At 39.7% G+C, this 21,742-nt stretch overlaps 1 protein-coding gene and 1 non-coding gene across 5 annotated transcripts in view; one reads left to right on the top strand and one right to left on the bottom strand.

Moving 5' to 3' along the window:
* RALGAPA2 (Ral GTPase activating protein catalytic subunit alpha 2) overlaps nucleotides 1-21,742 on the top strand; it is a 318,832-nt gene that overhangs the window by 220,001 nt on the left and 77,089 nt on the right. For all 4 annotated transcript variants that reach the window (XM_063113596.1, XM_063113597.1, XM_063113595.1 and 1 more), the window contains one exon: nucleotides 18,671-18,798. In XM_063113596.1, coding sequence (XP_062969666.1) covers nucleotides 18,671-18,798 — 128 coding nt within the window. The remainder of the gene's footprint in view (nucleotides 1-18,670; nucleotides 18,799-21,742) is intronic.
* Nucleotides 4,308-4,415, bottom strand: LOC134391486 (U6 spliceosomal RNA). The gene has a single exon (XR_010025002.1). It is a non-coding gene; the product is annotated as a U6 spliceosomal RNA (small nuclear RNA).

Here is a 21,742-nt window from a genome sequence, read left to right as displayed (position 1 = left end):
GCAGGTGCACAGGCTGCTGAGCCCAGCACGGGAGGCAGGGGCAGCAGGAGCACACAGAACTCCTCTGTGAGAAGGAAACAGGACCCACAGTCCTGGCACTAGAGAATTTATCCTTAAAGGTTTATTTTCTGTACTATTCTTGAAATTTATTAGTTTGTTGTTGTTGGGATTTTTGCTGTTTTGTTTCCTTCATGAGTACTTTCATCACAGCTCCACCTCACTGATTACTGGATTGCTTTTATTTTAAGCCATAGGAAAAACTGCACGTTTAAAAAAGATATATTTTTTTTAAATAAAGTTTTTAAAGTACGGTGTTATTAAAGATAGAAGGAGGAAAAGGTTATTCTTTCTTATTTTCTTATTTGTTTGTTTTTGTCATTGTTTCTTGGACCTGGCCACACTGAATGATTTTAGACTATGAGTAGCTCCTCGATTTTCCTCCTTGTAATTAAGATGCCCAGTTTTCCTCCCAGTACTATCATAAAGGGAAAAAAACTCATTATTAATCATCACTAATAGAACTAACAGTCTTATCCTTCTTGGCTCCCATTTGAGTTTCCTTAGGTCTCACTTCTTCCTCTGAGCAGTAGTCACTGATAGCAAAATGGCTTTGCTCAGTCTTTGCAGTTTTAAGTGTACGTGTTTTAACTGTGGAACCCTTTCCTCAAACCCACCAAATAGAAGAGCTGTAGCAGCAGAAGCCTTCTCAGGACCCTAGGATTACCCCATCACCCTTCTACCCTGGCCTTTCAAGCATCTCCATGGTGCAAAAGACAGTCACAATAGATCTTATTCTAAAAATGTGGAAAAGGACAACAAATATGGTTAATATCTAGTAGCCAGACCCTTGGAAGCTAGAATTCCTTATTCAGTCAAGCAGGCAATATATATCTCTTGAGGCTGCTTCATGCTAGGCACTGTATCAAGGGCTGGGGGTTCCCACTCTCCTGAATTCTAAATTTTAGTATGGGAGATAGCCATTAAATAAGTAAATAAATGTTTGAACCAGTGCCTTTCCAATAGGTATAGATGTTACAAAGAAAACAAAACAGTATAGGATGGGCAGGACGGAGGTTGGTTTAATTCAGATAGAAGACTTCTGGTTTCCAGTCCAGCTTGGCAGCTGTCACTCCCATCCTCACAAGAAGAAGAAAATAGAACAAACTGAAAGTCAACAACTCTTCTTAGAGCCACCAGAGAACTGAAGCCACAGAGCAAACTCCTGTCCCCCAAATTGGAGAGACAGACAAGCAGATACAGAGGATCACACTTTACTAGCACAGAAGCCCAGAAGCAGAAACCTCTGGGGAACAAATACCTGGGTAGGAAAACATAAACTATAATTGACCAGTTGCTGGAGGCTTAGTATGGACAAGTCTGAGAATTAAAAAGTAAAGGAGTCTTTGGGGAGTTCCACATTTTTGTGAGTTTTTCTTCTAGGAATCCTACCAGGTTTTTACGTCGAAGATTGGAGAAAAATCCCCTGATGCTTTGGCAGAAGGAGGGGGAAAAGTAACCATTCTGAAATATACACAAGCATTCTGTTCTGCTTAACAAGGTCTGCCCTCAAGAGAAACTATTTTAACAGAACTTAACTGAACTGGGAGAAGAGAAATACCCAACTTTAGCCCTGTCTAGCCTTCCACATGGGGAAAGGGAAATACCCAACTCCAGTCCCTCTAGCCTTCCTAAGCGGGGAGGGGGGCAACAAAACCCCAAAACTGAAAAGTACTTGTGAGGGTCACAGCCCAGGGGCACAGACCTAATCACAGGACTATTGAATGCTTCCCCTGTATCAGTAGGACTTTTGCATAATGACAGGGGAATAGAGGTGAAAGAACTGCACATATAGATCTTATTTTAAGAGAATTCTCTAGGGAAACCCAAAGATAATAGGGGAGACAAAAGCAAGGGCATCTAGGGAAATTTTAGCCTCTGACACCTATATCTTACAGCTACAGAAAACAATAAGCACAGCCTAACTGCTGTCCAGATAAACATAAAACCTCACACTAAAGGCCTGTTTGCTTTGGTTTCTTTTACTCACTACATCATGTCTAACTTTCAACAAAAAATTACAAAGCACACTAAAAGGCAAAAAACACAATTTGAAGAGACAGAGCAAGCATCAGAACCAGACTCAGATATGGCAGAGATTTTGGAATTGTCAGACTGGGAATTTAAAATAACCCTGATTAACGTGCTAAGGACACTAATGGAAAAAGTGGGCAGTGCAAAAGAAGAGATGGCTAATGTAACAAAGAGATGGAAACTTTAAGAAAGAATTAAAAGGAAATGTTACAAATCAAAAACACTATTAACAGAAATGAAGAATGCCTTTGATAGGCTTATCCGTAACCTGGACATGACTGAGGAAAGGAACTGTGAGTTTAAAGATGTGTCAGTAGAAACCTAAACTGAAATGGAAAGAGAAAAAAAATTTTGAAAAAATCTGAACAGAACATACAAGACCTGTGGGACAATTACAAAAGGTATAACATACATGTGGGAATACAAGAAGAAGAAAAAGAGAAAGAGAAGAAATATTTGAAATTATTATGACTGAGAATTTTTTTTTTTTTATGACTGAGAATTTTTAAAAATTAAATTAATAACAGAGACTGAATCACAGCTCCAGGAAGTACCAATAACGCCAAGAAGTATCAAAATGTGTACACCTAGATGCATCATATACAAACTGCAGAAAACCAAAAACAAAAAGAAAATCTTGAAAGAAGCCATAAGGGAAAAAAACAACTACAGAGGAACAAGGATAAAAATTACATAGCACTTACCTTCAGAAACTATGCAAGCAAGAAGATGGTGGAGTAATCTATTTTTAAAAACCACCAACCTAGAGTTCTGTATCCAGCAAAATTATACTTCAAAAATGGAGAAAGACTTTCTCAGACAAACAAAAATGGAGGGTATTTGTGGCCAGTAGACCTGCCTGTCTTGCAATAAATGTTAAATTCATTGAAAAGAAGGAAAATTATATGTTAGAAACATGGAGCTTTATAAAGAAAGGAAGAGCTCTGGAGAAGGAATAAATGAAGATAAAATGAAATCTTTTATTGTTTTTATTCTAACAGATAAAAATTGTTCTAAACAATAATAGCAGAAAGTATTCAATGATTGCAGCTTATGGGTAAGTAATGAATGACAGTAATTTTATAAGGATGGGAGGTAGGAATTGGGAATGCTAATGCTCTGTTATAAGGTACTTCTGCTACTTGTGAAGTGATATAGTGTTATTTAAAAGTAGACTAGGATTTGGTATAAATATATTTTTAAACCCAGGGCAACCACTAAAAAAAAGTTAAAAAAAAGAATTGTAATTGATATGCTAAGAGAGGAGGAAAAAATGGAATTGTATAAAATGCTCAATTGAAACCAGAGAAGGCAGAAAAAGTGGAAGACAAAAGAGGAAGCAAACAGTAAGGACAATGAATAGTATACAATAACATATGATAGCTATTAATCTTACTACATCAATAATCCCTTTACATGTCAATGGTCTAAATACATCAATTAAAAGATAGAGACTGTCAGAGTGGATAAAAAAATAAACAAGACCCAGCTATATGTTGTCTCCAGGAAACCCACTTTCAATATAAGGGCAGATTAAAAGTAAAGGGATGGAGAAAGATATACCATGCTAACACTGATCAAAAGAAAGCTGGAGTAACTGTATTAATATCAGACAGAGCCAACTTTAGAGCAGGGAGAGTTATGAGAGATAAAGAGGTCATTACATCATGATTCAGGTAAGCAGAGAGGCTCTCTGGAGAGGCATAACTGAGCTGAGCCCAAATGGAGCAACGAACCAGCCCTCAGCAAGCATCAAGCAGAGATGACCAGGACTTGTGAGGGCAAAGTCTCCAAGGTGGGCATGAGCTTCAAGAGTCTGAAGAAAGACAGACATTCACTATGGCCAAAGTCAGAGGAACAAAGAAGAGGGCTAGAGGAGCTGCGGGTGGCAGGTCAGGTCATCTGGAGCCTCCGAGACCACAGTGAGATGTCGGGGCCCAAGCCCTGACCTTAATGAGCTTGAGAAAAGCAGTTATCCACAGTCACTTTTATCTCTTTCTATATAAAATAGGGATAAGTGCCAGCCTGTAGGAGTCATGAGATTTACATTCTGTACATTGATCTCTGAGTGCAGAACCTGGCCCAGCATAGCGGGTTTAACAGTAGTAGCCACAGCCAGTGGACTCATCGTCAAAAATCAAATGTTCCTGGGCTTTTAATACCCTTGTCTATGATTCATTTGTTATTTTATCTTAATATAATCTTTTAATTGCTCAAAAATAAGTCAATGATGCATATTATTTTCGTGTCATCCTTGCGCAGCGGCCATGCTAATCTTCTCTGTATCGTTCCAATTTTAGTATATGTGCTGCCGAAGCGAGCACAGATGCATATTATTTTCATCTCTAGTTACTAAGAATTGTTGACTCCAAAGGCATCAAAGGAGAATCATTTATAGGCCCAATTAAATGATTAGCATACTTTAAAAGACATTCATGGAGATGCAGTATTGTCCTCTAAAGGGATTTTCTCATGATTTGGAAATTCTTTTCTGTGTCTAGTCCAGGCTCTGCAAATAGAGTTTAAATCTGTTTTCTCTCACCTTTCAAGACACTAGCTCAAGTCCAGTGAGCCATTTCCCAGCCAGCCTCTCTGAGAGCACCGCCCTGCTGCTACTGCGTGGAGTTGTACGTTCCTGGAGGATGGCGCCGTGCCTTCCTCATCACACCCTGAGCCACAGAGCACACGAGGAGTGATTGGAATCTAACGCATTTTACTTTTCATAAACTTTTCAGTCAATGGACTCGCCAGTCTTTCTGGCAACTAATATAACTAGTACTGTTTTTTCCAGCAGGAAAATTATTGCCTTTCAATACTTTTTTTTAAGCAGTTTATCACCCACCTTAACATCTTAGGCATATACGCATGAGTACAAACACACCCTTTTACTTCATAATTCCCGTGGGATCTTGAACTTCCCAGAGGGGTATACTGGCAATTCCTCGAATCCTAGATCACAGAGGTAGAGGGGCCCTCACAGATTGTCTGTTCCAACCTTATGAGTGATGCCCCCATCAGTGTCCCTGCCCCATGTCCCTTGAGCACAGCATCAACCCCAAGGTCTGCACAGTCATCTGAATATGCAGAAATTGCCTCTTGGTCTGTCATTTTGACCTGTCATTGTTTCCAGTTTGACCCTTGATTCTCATTGTTCATTATAACTTTTTTATTCTTTTAGATTTGCATGGGGGATCTGGTCAGAAATGTGGGAAACTGTATTGTTTATGGGTCTAAGGAAATGTCCCCCCAGAAGTTCTGTTTCCTGAGTCTGTATGCAGGACTCAGGGTGTGTGCGTGGTTTCCCTGATGTGTGGGGCTCCTGCCCCCTCTTGCCTGAGTGCTTTGTTGTTGGCAGATGGAAGACCTGCTTTTCAGTATCAGGTCCCAGGGGTCTGGTGTGGATTGAGATTCAGTAGGTGGTGCTGATCCCTTACTGATGAGGCAGTTCTGCCTTTGGAGCAACTGCAGCTGAGCTTCTCTGGGGGAATATCTGCGGCCGGATTTTCATGTGGAGCGCTGCTCTGGCCTGCTCAGCATACTGGCACATGTGTTCTCCCATATGTGTCGAAGCTCTTACAGCTTCTTTTCTTTATTGACCTCTTAATCTAAAGTTATTTTCTAATTCACCATTGTAATATTCTTACCATTTACATTACTCTGTTCTTAGTGATTGTGGTCATTATTGCAATTGCTATTAACTTCACAGGCCCTTTCTTTACTCCCAACATTCTATGATGGGCACAGGTATCTCCCCTTAAGTGTAAAAGCATGTACTCTTCCCTTTACCATTTTGGTTTCTGGCCACCTAATTTGTGAGGACCACTTAAAAGCTGTATCTGCAGCCTTTACAGTTCTCATCACCCACCAAATCTTATCTCTTGGTGACATACACAGACAATGTGCGCCTTCAGCTCAGGCTTTCCTTTAAGTAAAAGGTGGGAAACTTGCCTGGTGCTCTGTGCTAGTTTCATCTGGATTGCCAGGACACTACATAGGGGGATGCACTGGGGATGGGCAAACACAGCCACGCAGTCAGGAAAGTGAGCTGATGATTTCTGTTGGGCGTCCATCGAGTCTGGCGTCAGCTGGCTCCCCACAGCTGTTCTCCAACCTTTTAGTTTCTCTCTCAGTGATATCGATGCTTCATGCATTTCCCAGGATACCTGTTCCAGAACTTTCCATTCTTCTCAAGTCCACAGTCTAAGCTTTTCCACCTGCCTTACTTCCTTTAGGGGTCCACCTGTGACTTTCCCACTTGCTATAGGGAGTCCCTCAGGAGCTCTCTGCAGCCCTTGACCTTGTTCTATCCACAGTTTTTCCCTTTATTTGTCTCTAATAATTAACTCTGTGCAGAGCTTTCATATAATACCAGCCAGTGCTCAACTAAATTGGTATCTCATGGAATGCATTTTGGGGAACACTGCCCTAGCAAAGAGCGACAGTCCCACTTCACTTTTTTGAAAAGTTCCTGTTTTGTACTGTTTGCCTGGAGTGTTTCTCTCTTCCCACCACCAATCTCTGCCAGCATCCATAGATCATGACCACCTCCAACATGAAACCTTCCGTGATGGCTTCCCTCAGCTAGAAAAGAACTCTGTGACTTCAGAATATTTTATCTACCCTAAAGTTTTTTTTTTCCTTTTCATTTTTTGTCTTCTTGAATACATAGTTTTATCTCCCCTGTAAACTAATTACAAATAAGAGCCCCAACTAATTCATCTCTGTATTCCCTCACAGCCCTTAACAGAACTTTGATCAGAAAAGGCAAATAACTATTAAACAGGTGGCATATGAAATCTCTGCTCCTTTTGACCCAGAAAGATTCTGTATAGTCTTCAGAATTTTCAGGCAAAATTTTAGAGTCTTCTGATTATTCATTTTTTCCAAAAATTATCTTCTCTTATTCCAGTGACCATATTTATACAAACAAGATAGACTTAGAAATATATGGAAATAAATATTCTGTTTCTCAGAAAGATACCTTTCTCTCAAAGTTTTTACCCTTATCTCAAAATTGTATGATTCCTCTCATTAGGACAGTGCTATTTGCAACACACTTCAGGATTAATATGGCATCTGAGCCTTTCATCCACTCTGTGAGGTCAGTAGGGCAGAAGACTCTGCTACTCGGCTCAAAATACATACATAGTTGGTATGAGTGTAAGAAAATTTTCCAAGGGTACTTGGTTCTGGGTGGCTAAACCAAGTCCAGAATCTGAATCCCAGTAGACCAAATCTCTTTTAAGAATACAAAAGAATTAGTTTTTATGTCTGTTTGCAGATGCTTATTAATGAAGGGCTGTTTATATTTGTATGGTTCCATGTACACATTCTGTGTTCACATTATAGGCATATGTGTGAAGTCCAGGAGAAACTTGAATCCCAGACCTTTGTATTGTCACTCACTTCTTGCATAGTAAAGGCAGTGCCAAAAAGCTGGGCACAAAAATCATGGTCATGTCTTTGTTATGAACAAATACCTGCAGTTTTTCAAGTGGGATAAATAACTAACAAAACTCTGCATTTACGGTTTTCAACGTGACCTGGATCTTGGTAGGCCCATACGTGGCAATGTTCCAGTTCCAGAAGCTGGAGGTTATCTGTAAGGAAATTGAACAGAGCTTAGTTGTTCATTGCCCTGCTTTGGAACATCAAGATGTCTCTCTTGAGTACTTGAAAGATTGATGCCTGCAAATCAAATGGAGATTTTAGATCACTTTCTGTGTCTCAAGGATTCCCCTTTGTCCTTGCTCCAGCAAGTGGACGCATTCTTGTGCTGGCATGGTAGGCAGAATTGCAACATGAACTTCAGTGTCATCACTTCCCTGCAGAATCTTTCTTTGCTTTCACAGTCTCTGGCTGGGAGGAGAACCTGGGAGTGAAAATGTCTTGGTCTGGACCCAGGCCTGATGAGGAGAAATTAATTTGGGCTGCACTTCTTGGGGTTTTTGCTTCCTCTCAGAGCTGCACTTCCCTTAGTTAAGGAACGCATGCTAGGGACTCAACGTGCATCTATCTCCTAACTTGCAGCTGATAAGGAAATCCAGTTTGTCAACAGTCATGGAAAATCTTATCCCCAAGCTTTGGTCACTATGCTAAGAGAGGGTGCTTATGAGTCATTCAGAAACTTTAGATGGTTGTGAATATGCATGCTCAACAGGGATGAAATGCTGAGTTAAGCTTCTGATTAGGGCTAATGCCTAATGTAGTCTTTCATTAAATTTACCATTGAGCGTGGGATCAGGAGGGGGTGCCCCAAGAGAACCCTTTCCCCGTCCCCACTGTGTAGCAGCAGCACTATCTTGTCTAGACAAGGCCACTTACGCAGTCTACTCTGCCTGGAGCCTCCTTTTCTGCCTCAGTGTCCAATGATCTGGGGAGCCTGAAATAGCTGGTGGCAGTTTCCACTTTCAATTGTTTTCTTCTGCTAGGAGTGTTGCTCCCTTAATTTCTTTTTTTTTTTTTTTTTTGTCTTTTTCGTGACCGGCATTCAGCCAGTGAGTGCACCGGCCATTCCTATATAGGATCTGAACCCGCGGCGGGAGCGTCGCCGCGCTCCCAGCGCCGCACTCTCCCGAGTGCACCACGGGTTCAGCCCCTCCCTTAATTTCTAAAAACTAAAATCAGAGACTAGCATCATAGGAATGGGAGAAAAAAATTACATATGTGTGGTCAGGAGGAGTAAAGTAAGAGGCACTACACCCAACTGCTCTGCTCCTATAGCTGAGTATTCTGATTCTGGAAGAAATGCCACCATGTACTGGTCTCTGATTCCAAGGATATACCATATCTGATAGGGCAGTATCCCCACCTCACAGGGTAATATATCCCAATTAGCTTTGTAAATGAGTTTTCAGCTGAAGGTAGGAGGCTGTGCCTGTATGCTCCTACCTTCAGCTCCACTGGTCCAGTGTGCCTCGGTCCCACTGTCTTTCTTAGCACAGCTCAGAATATACATACCATATATATAAGGTGGGGCAAGTCTCCACCCTGTTCCTCCTTAAGAATGCCTTTCCTTTCCTTAGCCTCTTTCTTTTCTGTAAACGTTTTAGAGTCAGCTTGTCAAGATACATGCAAGGGTACTTCAAAAAGTTCATGGAAAAATAGAATTTGAAGATAATATGAATCTTTCCATGAACTTTTTGTAGTGTATACATTGCATTGAATCCATCGGTCAATCTGGGAAGGGAAATGATGACAATATTGAGTCTGCTAGTCCACGAACAGACATATCATTCCATTTATTTGAATACTTTAACATCTCTCAATAAAGTTTTGTAAATTTTATTATACTTTACTTGTTAGATCTATTCCTTTGGACTTTATATTTTTATGCTGCTGTAAATAGTATAATTTTCTTATCTAATCATTTGTTGCTGTTGAATAAAATGCAGTAGCATTTTTGTGAGTTTGTTCTGTGTCCATTGACTTTGATAAATCCTCTCATTAATTCTGATCATTTTCCATAGACTCTTTTGGAGATTCTGTGAGAACAATCTTGTCATCTGAGATAATGAGAGTTTTGCTTCCTCCTTTCTGATTCACAGTTTATTTCTGTTTCTTGCATTATGGGATTGCAAAGGATCCCCAGTGCAAATGCTGACAGATGTGATATAGGGGGACAGTGTTCCCTCCTTCACAGTCTCACACATCAATCTTTTGATGTTCCACCATTTAATGGTTGCCATAGGATTTAGTAGATATTCTTTAACTAATTAAGGAAGTTCCCTTCTATTCCAAGATTGCTAAGAATATTTTTTTTTCATAAAAGGATTTTGAAATTTATGAAACACTTTCTAAAACATCTTTGAGATGATCATCTGACTTTCCTCATTTAATCTATTCATGTGGTTAAGTATACAGATTGATTTATAATGGCCTATGGCTATACCACCCTGAACATGCCCAATCTCGTCAGATTGATTTATAATGAAAACCCACATATGTATTCTTGGTATATATCCAACTTGGTCCTGATATTTTATTATTTTTGCACATTATTGAGTTGGTTTGCTGATAATTTTATTGGGATTTTTGCATGCATGTTCATGAGTGAGATTGGCCCTTCAGTTTTGGTATTGAGATTACGCTAGCCTACCTAATAAAATGAGTGAGTTTGTTTTCTCTTTTCCTATACTCTGGAAGTTTCTCTAACATGTAATTATTTGTTGTTTGAAGGTTTTGTAGCATTTGCCTGCAAAGATATCTGAGCTGGCTTTTTCTTATTAAAACATTTTTTTCACTGTTATTCAGTTACTTTAGCACTCATAGAATTATAGTTTTTATATATCATCTTGTGTCTACATTTGCTAAATTGTATTTTTCTGGGAATTTGGCCATTTCGTCTAAATATCCGAGTTTACAGGCATGAAGGTATATGTATTTTCTGAGCATCTATAGTTGTGTCCCTTTTTATTTCTAATCTTATTTGTTTGTGCTTTCTTCTCATCTTGATCCATCTTGCCAAAGACCCATCAATTATTATTAGACTTTTTTCAAAGAACCAGGTTTTGATCTTGGTTATCTATTGTATGTTTGTTTTCTATATATCTAATGACTACTTTTATCTTATTATTTCTTCCCTTGTGCTTTCTTTGAGTTGTTTTATTCTTCTGCTTTTTCAGTACTTCTTAAGATGGGTGCCTATTTCACTAAGTTGCAGCCTTTATCCCTTTCTAGTATAAACATTTAATCCTACACATTTCCTCTAAGTACTGCTGTAATGTGTAGTTGCAATATCTGCTGTTCTCTTCTTTCTCTTATTTCAAACACAAGTCTCTGCTTTCTTGGAACAATTCATGAAGTCAGAAGAAAGCCCCTAGAGTAGCTTGACCTGTGCCATCTGAAGCTTGTGCAGAGGCTGTTGCCAGACCCTGCACTGAAAAATCTGAAGCTGACTAGCTATTAGCAAAGCAAAAAGAGGCAGCTGCATTTGAAAGGCCTGCACCACCAGAATTTGTTGGGGCAAGGATGGCTAAGTGTTTCCTGTAGACCAGATGTGGGTCAGGCAGGAGAGAAAGCCAACTAGAAGTCATTTTAAAAGGACTTTGCGGAGTTCGGGTCAAGATGGCGGAATAGATGGTTCCCAGCATCACTCTCTCTCACAAATCAACCTCAGCCAAGCTGGGGCCACTGTAGCTCAGGGGAAGAGGAGGAGAGACCTACAGAGTTCATGAAGGCGGGAAAAACTACGATGAGAGAAAGTAAAAGCTGCTCTGAGCATTTCGGGCTGTGGCAGCTTTAAGGCTTGAGCTGCTGAGCGCATGGAGCAGGAGCCAGCAGAAGCCGCAGCTGTGCCCTTCAGATGGAGTTACTTGGAGACAGCAGGAGAGAAGAGGGCCTTGGTGGCCCCAAGGACAGCAATACCGCTAATAGGGTTCCTACGGACCCACACAGGAGCAAGGAGCCAGAACAACTGAAAAAAGGGAGCCATTCAGAGACCGGTGGGTCATTGCAACGAACCAGCGCAGGGCCCATCCCATGGGAAGTGTTTGGAGAATGGGCGGGCAGTGGGTGAGATGGGAACACCAGGAGAACACTGGGACACAGCAAGGAAAGACGACCTGCCCCCCAGTCAGCACAGGACTGCTCAGAGGAGACTGGTCAGGAATGCAGAATTGCATGGGGTACAGTTTGATGATAAAACTCAGGGCCAGATCAGAGATTCTATAGAACATAGATCCACCAGGTCTCTGGAGAGCCGAAAAAAGTACCTATAAGATTAACTATTAACAATTGCAGATAGATCTACCATATGACCCAGCTATCCCACTGCTGGGAATATACCCAGAGGAATGGAAATCATCAAGTCGAAGGTATACCTGTTCCCCAATGTTCATCACAGCACTTTTCACAATAGCCAAGAGTTGGAGCCAGCCCAAATGTCCATCATCGGATGAGTGGATACAGAAAATGTGATATATCTACACAATGGAATACTACTCATCTATAAAAAGGAATGAAATACTGCCATTTGCAACAACATGGATGGACCTTGAGAGAATTATATTAAGTGAAACAAGTCAGGCCCAGAAAGAAAAATACCACATGTTCTCACTTATTAGTGGGAGCTAAAAATAAATAAATAAATTTATACACACACACACACAAAAAAAAAAAAAAAAAACAGGCAGGGGGAGAAGACATAACAACTACAATTCCTTGAAGTTGATACGACAAGCAAACAGAAAGGACATTGTTGGCTGGGAGGGAGGAGAGGGAGGAGGGAGGGAGGTTTCGGTAATGGGCCACAGTAATCAACCACACTGTATATCAACAAAATAAAATTTAAAAAAAAAAAAAAAAGATCAACTATTAAACCCTGAGCTGCACAAAAAGCCTTCCCTAGGGAAACAGCAGCAAAGCAGTAATTAAAACAACCACACAGCTCAAGTACTGGTTCCCACAGGAAGTTCCCCCATGTTAGAAGCAAAGGACAAAAAATTAGTTCTGACCCAGGCACACCACCAGCACCTTGGGGCCTGCCTGGCAACTGGAGGCTTGGATCCAGGGACCGGACCCCACTCCCACTTCCAGGCAAATTGTGCGAGTGCCTCAGGGCCAGCCCGGGGACCCGAGGCACGGAGAAGGGGACTGGACCCCCCCCACACACACACACAACCAGGCACACCACGCCAACACCTCAGAGCCCACCCTGTGACCTGAGGCATGGATCTGGGGACTGGACCCACCTCCCACAACCAGGCACACCACGCTCACACCTTGGGGCCTGCCTGGGGACCTTAGGCACGAAGAAGGGGACCAGACTTCTCTCCCACAACCAGGCACACCAGGCCAGCACCTTTTGGCCCGCCCAGCAACCTGAGGCATGGAGAAGGGGATGGGACCTCTCTCCCACAACCAGGCACACTGCGCAAGCACCTCGGGGCCCACCCAGGGACCCGGGGCATGGAGAAAGGGAACGGGCCGCCCTCCCACAACCAGGCACACAGAGCCAGGTCCTGGGGTTTCACCTGGTGACCCGGGGCATGGAGAAGGGGACCAGATACACCTCCCACAATCAGGCACATGGCACCAGCATCTTGGGGCCTGCCCAGGGACCAAAGACATGGAGAAGGGGACCAGACACACCCCACAACCAACCATACCACCAGTGCCAAGGAGCATACCAAAAACAGCACCTCCATGTGGGTGGCCCACCCAGCCTCCACAGTAACCATGGCTGCCGCAAAAGCGACTAGACACTACAGCCACCACGCAGATGGTCCGCCAACCTCTGGAGTACATTCACGCAAGGAGAGTCACCAGCAGAGACAAAGAAAAGAAGAGGATGTCTCTTTCCACAAAGCCCATTTCAGAGTGACAGAAGAAGCATCTGCTCTATGATAATATTGGGGGACCTGATCACATCTCTCAGCATTGGACAGATCATCTAGGCAACAAATCAACAGAGTAACCATTATTCTTTCAGAAGGAGAGAAGAAATCTAGGGTTATTAGAGGGGGGAGGGGGAGTGAATGGGGGAACGGGAAAGGTTGGACAAGGGGCATAAAGAATAATTACAATTTGTAGCAATATATATGCTAGTGATATTGATTTGATCAACATATCTCAATGTTCAACCCCCAAAATATGTATCATCGATTTTGATTCAATAAATAAAATAAATTTTTTAAAAATCTGTTGTTCTCATTATTACTTAGCTTAACATATTGTTAAATTTCCATTTCAGTATTTTGTTGGCCCATGAGTTATTTAGAAGTAGGTTTCTTAATTTTTATTTTACTTTTTTTGGTGGCTGGCCAGTACGGGGAACCAAACTCATGACCTTGGTGTGTTATGAGGCTACACTCTAACCAAAGTTTCTTAATTTTTAAACATAGAGGTTTAAAAATTATCATTTTATTATATCGTTTTGTTGTTGATTTTTAATTCAATAGTATTTGGGACACATAATTTGGATTGCGAGATTTCAACCCCTTGAAATTTATTGAACCTCGCTTTATGACCTAGAACAAGGGTCAGCAAATATTTTCTGTAAAAGTGCCAGATAATAAATATTTTAGGCTTTCTGGTCCATGCAGTGTCTATCACAGCTACTCAACTCTGCCATTGTTTTGCAAAAGCAGCCATAGACAACACGTAAATGAATGAGTGTGGCTGTGTTCCAATAAAAACTTTACTTATGAACTGAAATTTAAATGTCGTATGATATTCACATATCACAAAATATATATATTTTTTTTCTTTTTTTACGACCATTTAAAAAGTACAGGACTTTCTTATTTTGCAGGCCACACAAAAATAGGCAGTAGGCCCTGCAGGCTCTTTGGCTCCTTGGCCTTGAATATGATCAGTTTTTAAAAGTATACTTTGCATGCCTGAAAAGAATGTTTTCTGTAGTTGTTGGGTGAAGTAGTTTATATGTATCCGTTAGAATGAGTTTGTAAGTTTTGGTGTTTAAATTCCCTGTGTTTGTGCTGTTTTCTGGAAAATGATTCCTTTGAATTACGTTAGTAAAGGGCACAAATTTTAAGCATATGGCATGATGGATGTTTTTAAAGTGAACAGACTTGTATAATACCACCCAGATCAAAATATAGGGTATTGCGAGTCCCTAGAAGTCTCCCTCATGCCCCCTTCTAATCACTAATCCCTTGAAAAGGTGGCCACTATTTTGACCTCTGTCACCATTGATTAATTTTACCTGTTTTTGAACTTTCTGTGAATGGAATTGTATGGTATGAACTTCTTTGTTTCTGTTTCTCTCACTCAGCATTATATTTGGGTTATTCTCATTATGATATATAGTTGTGGTTTGATGATTTTCATTACTGTGGAATATTCTTTTGGGTGAATATAACACAAATTTTTTATTCATTCTCCTGTTGAGGGACCTTGGGGTCATGTCGTGTTTGGTAAATATGTATAACTTGCTTTTCACTTTCATGATGAGCAGAATTTTAAAAATTTCAATGAAGTTTAATTTTTTTTTCTTTTTTTTATTGATTGGTGCCTTTTGTACTCTAAGAAATCCTTGCCTATTCTAAGTTTGCAAAGATTTTCTCTCATATGTTTTCTTCTAGAAGCTTTGTGTTTTGAGCTTTAATATTTCTATCTATAATCTATCTCAATTTTCATGTGTGGTATGAGATGGAGGTCAGAATTCTGTTTTCCATGTGATTAATCAGTTGTTCCAGTGTCTCTATTGAAGCAGACTTTCCTTTCCCCATCAAACTGAAATGCTACTTTTATTGCAGATCAATTACCATGTATGTGTGGCTCTATCTTGGATTCTATCTTCTGTTCCATTAATATATTTGTCTATCCTAGTGCTCCTGTTCTGATATCTTAATTATTGTAGTTTTATAGTATGCCTTGAAATCAGATAATATAAGTCTTATTATTATTTAGGCTAATTTATGTCTTTTCATTTCCATATGAATTTAGAATCACCTGGTTCATATCTATAAAAAAGAGCTTGCCAGAATTTTGATTGAGTTTCTGTTGAATCTATAGCTCAGTTTCAGAAGAATTAACATCTTTCCAATATCGAAACTTCCAATCCATGAACATTGTATATCCTTCCATTTATTTAATTTGTCTTTAATTTATCTCAGCACTCTTTGATAGTTCTCTTTATAGATGTCTTGCACGTATTTTTTCAAATTTATTCTGAGTTTTTGATGCTACTACAAACGGTATTTTTAAATTTCATTTTCCAGTTGTTGGTTGCTCACATTCAGAAATATAACTGATTTAGGGAGTAGATTGTATCCTGTGACTCATCAAAATTCACTTGTTAGTTCTAGTTAAATTTCTCTGGATTTTTCATGTACATGATCATGTTATCTGTGAATAAAAATAATTTTACCTCTTTTTAATTTTTACATTCCTTTCTTTTCTCTTCTTTTCTTTCTCTTATTTCTCCTTATTGTAACAACTAGGACCTTCAAAAATGTAAATACAGTAAGTGAGTGTAGACATCCTTGCCTTTTCAAATCCTTGGTAGAAAACATTTAATATTTCAGTGTTAATATGATGCCATGTTTTTTTTTTTCTTTAAGATCTCATTAAATTGAGGCAGTTCCCTTCCATTCTAAGTTTGCTGGGAGGTTTTGTTCTGTTTTGTTTTTTTAATCATGAATAAGAGTTGAATTTTATCTAATGCTTATTCTGTATCTATTAAGGTCACTTTTCTTCTTTATTCCGTTAATGTGGTAAATTGCACTGATGGATTTATGAATGATAAAGCAACCTTGAGTTTCTATGGAAACTCATAGAAACTCTTGTCTTTTTTTTTATATTGCTGGATTTAATTTGCTAAAAATTTGTAAAGGATTTTTCTATCTTTGTTGAAGAATATTAGTTCATAGTTTTCTTATCATGTCAGCTCCTTATGGGCAAAGACACTGTTGTATCCCAAGCACCTCCCCCAATGCCAACCACAGAAATAGCCAACTATTTATAAATAAATAGTTGTTGAGAAAAGTCAACAGACCTCGGCTGGAGATCTACATTTATTCTTTTAAATTATTTAAAATGTTAATTAACTTCATTTATTCAGCAGGTATTTGCATTCCAACTATGTGCCAGGTACATACAGTTCCTTTCATTGGGGGTTTTCCTTCTCCTCTCTGGCCACTCCTTCCCAGTCTTCTTTTTAAATTTTTTCTCATGTCTGCAGCCTATAAACATTGAAGGGCCACAGGATATAGTTGTTGAGCCTCTTCTCTTGCTCTTTTGGTGATATTGTCTGATCTCGTGGCTAGAAACACCATCTGTAAATAAACAACTCCTATGTGTATATCTCCAACCTAGGCCTCTCACCTGATTTCCAGCCTGGCATATTCACTGCCTTCTAAATACATTACCACTGGGTACCTAATAAGCATCTCTAACTTACAAGGTCTAAAACTGAGCTAATGACCCTCACTCTCACTCTTCTCCATTTTAGGAAAAGGTAGCTCCAGCCTTCTGATGGCCAGGGCAGAAACCACGGAATCATCCTTGGTGCCTGTCGTTCTCTTCCACCTCATTAACATTCTCCATGAATCCTGTCAAGTCTTCCCTGAAAATATATCCAGAAACCCACCCACGCTCCCAACTTCACCTGCTCCCATTCTGATCCAAGCCATCATCATCTCGCCTGGACTGTTCAGTAGTTCCCCAACTGCTCTCCATAATTCCCCCTTTGCAGTTGTTCCAACACAGGGGACACAACAGTACCTTTAGTATGTCGGTTAGATCACATCCCCCATTTCCCTGAACCTTCCAGAAGACTTCTCTTTTACTCAGACTAGAAATCCAGAACCTTTAAATTTCTTACAAGGCTCTCCTGTTACCTGTCTGACTTTATCTCCTCCTGCTCTTCTTTTCACTCACTTGGCCTATGCCACTGTGACCTCCTTGCTCTTGCTTGAGCATGCTGATTCCACTCCCACCACAATGTCTGTGCGTTTGCTGTTCCTCTGCCTGGAATGCTCTTCCAAGAGATGTCCTCACAGCTTGTGGTTTATTCCCTCACTTCCTTTAGGTCTTTACTGAGATGTCATCTTCTCCTTAAAGCCCTCCCTGGCCATTTGATCTAATCGGAGGCCCTTCCCAACCTCCCCAAAAAAAGCCTGTTGCTCTTCCCTGCTTTATTTTTTACCTTAGCACTTTTGCTACCTAACATGTTGTATATTTTATGTGTTTATACTATTTAGTCTCTCAAATTTCCAGGAAACTCTAAGCTCAATGAAATAAGGGATTTTTGTAGTATTATTCACGTCTGTGTCCTCATTGAGTAGAGCAGTGTCTATCACATAATAAATATGTTTTGAATAAATGAGAAAGCAAGTGAAAGAGTGAATGAATAGTGAATGAATATAAGAGTTATTAAGGCAGACCCAGCCCTTGATCTCATGGAGCTTACAATCTCCATATTAGTGAGTAGAGTTAATAAAATTGTGATGGAGAAAAAGAGAGAAGAAGGAAGTCCAAAAAGGACAGGAATGAAAACTTTGTCAGCTGCCCACATGGTAGAAATGGGTCCACTGAAGAAAAGCCAAGTCTCTCATAAAGAAGTAGAAGGAAATGAAGATAATGCCGTATCTTGGAAGTAGAGGGGAAAAAGTTCAAGAAGAATGAGGACTGGAAGAGTAGGACCTTGTACTTGTTGACAGGGACAGCCATCACCTCCTTTAAGAGTTAATATGCATTGGGGTCCATAGCAGGAGCATTACCAATTCCAAAATTGGTTTCAGGAGATTGCTAGGCTAGTGGTGCGCAGTAAAGCATGTCTGTGTACTGTGCACAATCCACGTGATATAGGCACTTACAAAGAGTAATGCCATTTCTGTAAATGACAGCATAAGAAAAAAACAAATAACCTGGTGGTAATTTGTCGTTAAAAGTCTTGCTGTCAAGTTCCTAGAAGAGGAGCATTGTGGAGTGATCCTGCTTCACTTGCTTTGAAAGCCCTTGTCCTGAGTCCTATTAAGGTCAGCGTCTGCTCTGTGGGTGACAGCCTGCGTCCTCATTTCAGGTCTTAGACATCAATCAGCTATTCTCTTGTCTTGGGTTTGACTTTTACTGGTTTTTGAAAAGTAATTGTTTTTCTGTTTCAAATCAACAGGTTCCGTTTTTTGGGCCTCTGTTCAATGGAGCCATAGTGAATGGCAAGCTGTTGCCAAGCCTTATATGTGCCACGTGCATCAACGCCAGCAGGGCCGTAAAGTGCCTCATCCCACTCTACCAGAGCTTGTATCTTTTTGCTTGAAGTGTGTAACTTATTAGCCATCCCAGAACTGAGGTTCCTGGCAGTTTTTCATGAGAGGTAAGTATTAAAAACTGAGTTGAAGAGGAAAGAGAATTTTTTCAATCTATGTTGAAAATAACGTAGTGTGATTTTTATACCATTTGTTGATTTATATTAAATAAAATAATTTGGGGCTGCAGCAAAGTTGGGAAGAGTTTATTTTCATAATTTACTCACATATAAGTTTATGTCTATGAAGCTATGACTATCCTGACGTGCTCGTATCTCTTTAGGTATTTTTCCACAAGTTCAGTCTCTTCCTTTGTCCTTCTTATTTGTTGCAGTTCATTGTGTACAAGCGTACTTCAAAATGTTCATGGAAGGATTCATATTATCTTTTAATTCCATTTTTCCATGAACTTTTGGTAGTGCCCATTTATGAGGTGGAATGCTGAGCAAAGTGTAACAGTTTCCTTCAGAACTGCCGGTAAGAAACCAAAAGCAAATGAAATGACTCTAATAAATCAGAGGAGGTGGCAGGTGCCACCTGAGAAGTGCAAATGGAGTTCTGCAAGGTCAGAGGAAGGAGAGATCGAATCTGGTTGGGAGGAGAGGGAAAGGCATTCTGAATGAGGTTGTGTTTGGACTAGTAAGAATGGCTAGAAATTCTTTTGTAATTTTCCCAAATCATGAATATTTCCTTCTCTAACTCCTGATCTTATCTCTAAAAGCCCAAGAAATTTCACTTTTGTAATTGTTTTCTCAAACATTAATTGGCATGCTGTAAGCCTTAAATTCAAATATGACCTCTAATTATAAGAAAAAGAGATTAAAGTGAATGACTTCATAAAATTTCTGCAAAAAACATCTGACCTCCTAATGAAACTTGGAATCTCTTTGTTTATAATAGATATTGATAATGACTGAAAACACATCATGTTTGGCCTCTCTATATATACTTCTCCGAATCTACTAGGAAGTGATGAGTGGGGTGGGGGTGAGAAATACCATGTGTGAATACATACAGTTCATGAAAAATACCTTTCATTAAGATCCTGGTCACTTTATTGACTTATATTCTGCTTTTAGATTAAAAAAAAAAAATACATATGCCATGTGGCAACTTAGAATTATCATAGAAATTAGTAGTAGAAAAGAGCTCTTAGGTCCCATCTGGTCCCTCCCCCGGGGGCCAGGGCAGCATTATTCGCCTCATCATACTCTCTCATGCTTTGTCCAGGCTGGTGGTGAGTGTTTTGGAGATGGCATTCTTTGCCGTAATTTCCACAGCACTCTAGACTTAATCTTATGGCTGGTGTCAATTCGGCCTTCAGCATGGAGTTTTTATTTCACATGCTATTAAAAAGCACTTCTTGGCAGAAATGAGAAAGACCTATTCTGCAATTGGCTTGTCAGTTTACATGTCAACTAGAATGAGCTGGACACTCATCAATCAAGTATTTTGGACCAAGGCGACAAAAAATCATTTGCAAATAATAAAAATAAGTCCATTGTGATTTTTCTCACGTCATCTTCTCCACTTATGGAACTTCTCATTATAAAATACATGCTTTGTTGTTTTGTTGAACACTGTTTTCTCAAATAAGAATTAACGTGGCACCATTGGAGTAATCAGGTTTAGGGAAAACAGTATTTCAAAAAGTTCAAAGGGTAGTATTCAGCGTCACTTTTAAAACTTTTCAAGCTGTCACATCAGGACTAATGTGATTTCCATCTAGGGCTACTGATCTTGACATGGGTTAGTAAATATTATACTCTAAAATAGCTCATAAAATAGCTAATCTGACATTTTGGAGGATAATTTAGTACAGAAATTAGGAAAGAAAGTAATAAAACCTATTATGTCGATTATTATAAAAATTTAAAATATATATATATATATATATATATATTTTTTTTTTTTTTTTTTTTTTAAAAGATGACCGGTAAGGGGATCTTAATCCTTGACTTGGTGTTGTCAGCACCACACTCTCCCAAGTGAGCCACAGGCTGGCCCTAAATTTTAAATACCTTTCTTTTGTCTTATACCTTGAGAAGATTTAATTGGTGCTATTCAAATAAATTATTTAAAACAAATCAACTGTAATACATTGTTTTTTTATAGAAAAATAGTCAGTGGAAAAAAACTTTGCAGTCATTTAACTACTCTATAATTTCTGACCAAAGAAAGGCTAATATTCAGGCCAGAAATGAGGGCTATCATAAGAAGAGAAAATGAAGAAAATGGAAAGAATAAGAAAAAAAGGAGGGTTTTCTTTGTTCTTTAAAAATTAGTAATTACTAATCTTAAAACTATACATATGTGCCTGCCTAGGTCATTAATAATTCATTTTTCCCTTAATGTTTTATTAAAACATCCAGGTCCATACATGCTTTGGCAAAAGTCTAAAAGTCATTGCTAATGTCTGCAATTTGCTGCCTCATTGAGATAAGTCATAGATTTGGATTTTGAAAAACAGAGAATAACCTAACAAATCCTAATTATGGGTGTCTGATTGCATTTATTCACTTACCAAACAAACAGTTACTGTGGACTCACTATCTGCCAAGTCCAGTGCTAAAAGCGAGGAGTACAGTGGGGAGCAAGGCAGACCGGGTTCTTGCCCACGTGCTTCATAGAGAAGACAAACAAACCAATAAATACACAAGCTAATTGGGAGAAGTTCTGTAAAGAAACTGATTACAGAGTTGGGCTAATGAAGGGTCAGGCAGGTAAAGGCCTCTCTGGGGAGAGAGGCTTTGGGCTGAGATTAGAGGGAGGAGAGAGCAGGGGTGGCATTCCAGGCAGAGGGTACAAAGCTCCGTGCTCGTGAGTGGTAAACTTGTGTTTTTAGGGATTATATCATGTTCAAGTCCATTAGGTTCCTGTGATGGACCCAAAAGCCACCTCCCAGCAGAGATGGTGTCTGGGTGATCCCCAAGGAAGCT

This window comes from Cynocephalus volans, chromosome 11, assembly GCF_027409185.1.
Source record: "Cynocephalus volans isolate mCynVol1 chromosome 11, mCynVol1.pri, whole genome shotgun sequence".
NCBI lineage: Eukaryota > Metazoa > Chordata > Mammalia > Dermoptera > Cynocephalidae > Cynocephalus > Cynocephalus volans.
Note: the sequence above shows the minus strand (reverse complement) of the source record. Positions and strands in the feature narration are given on the sequence as shown.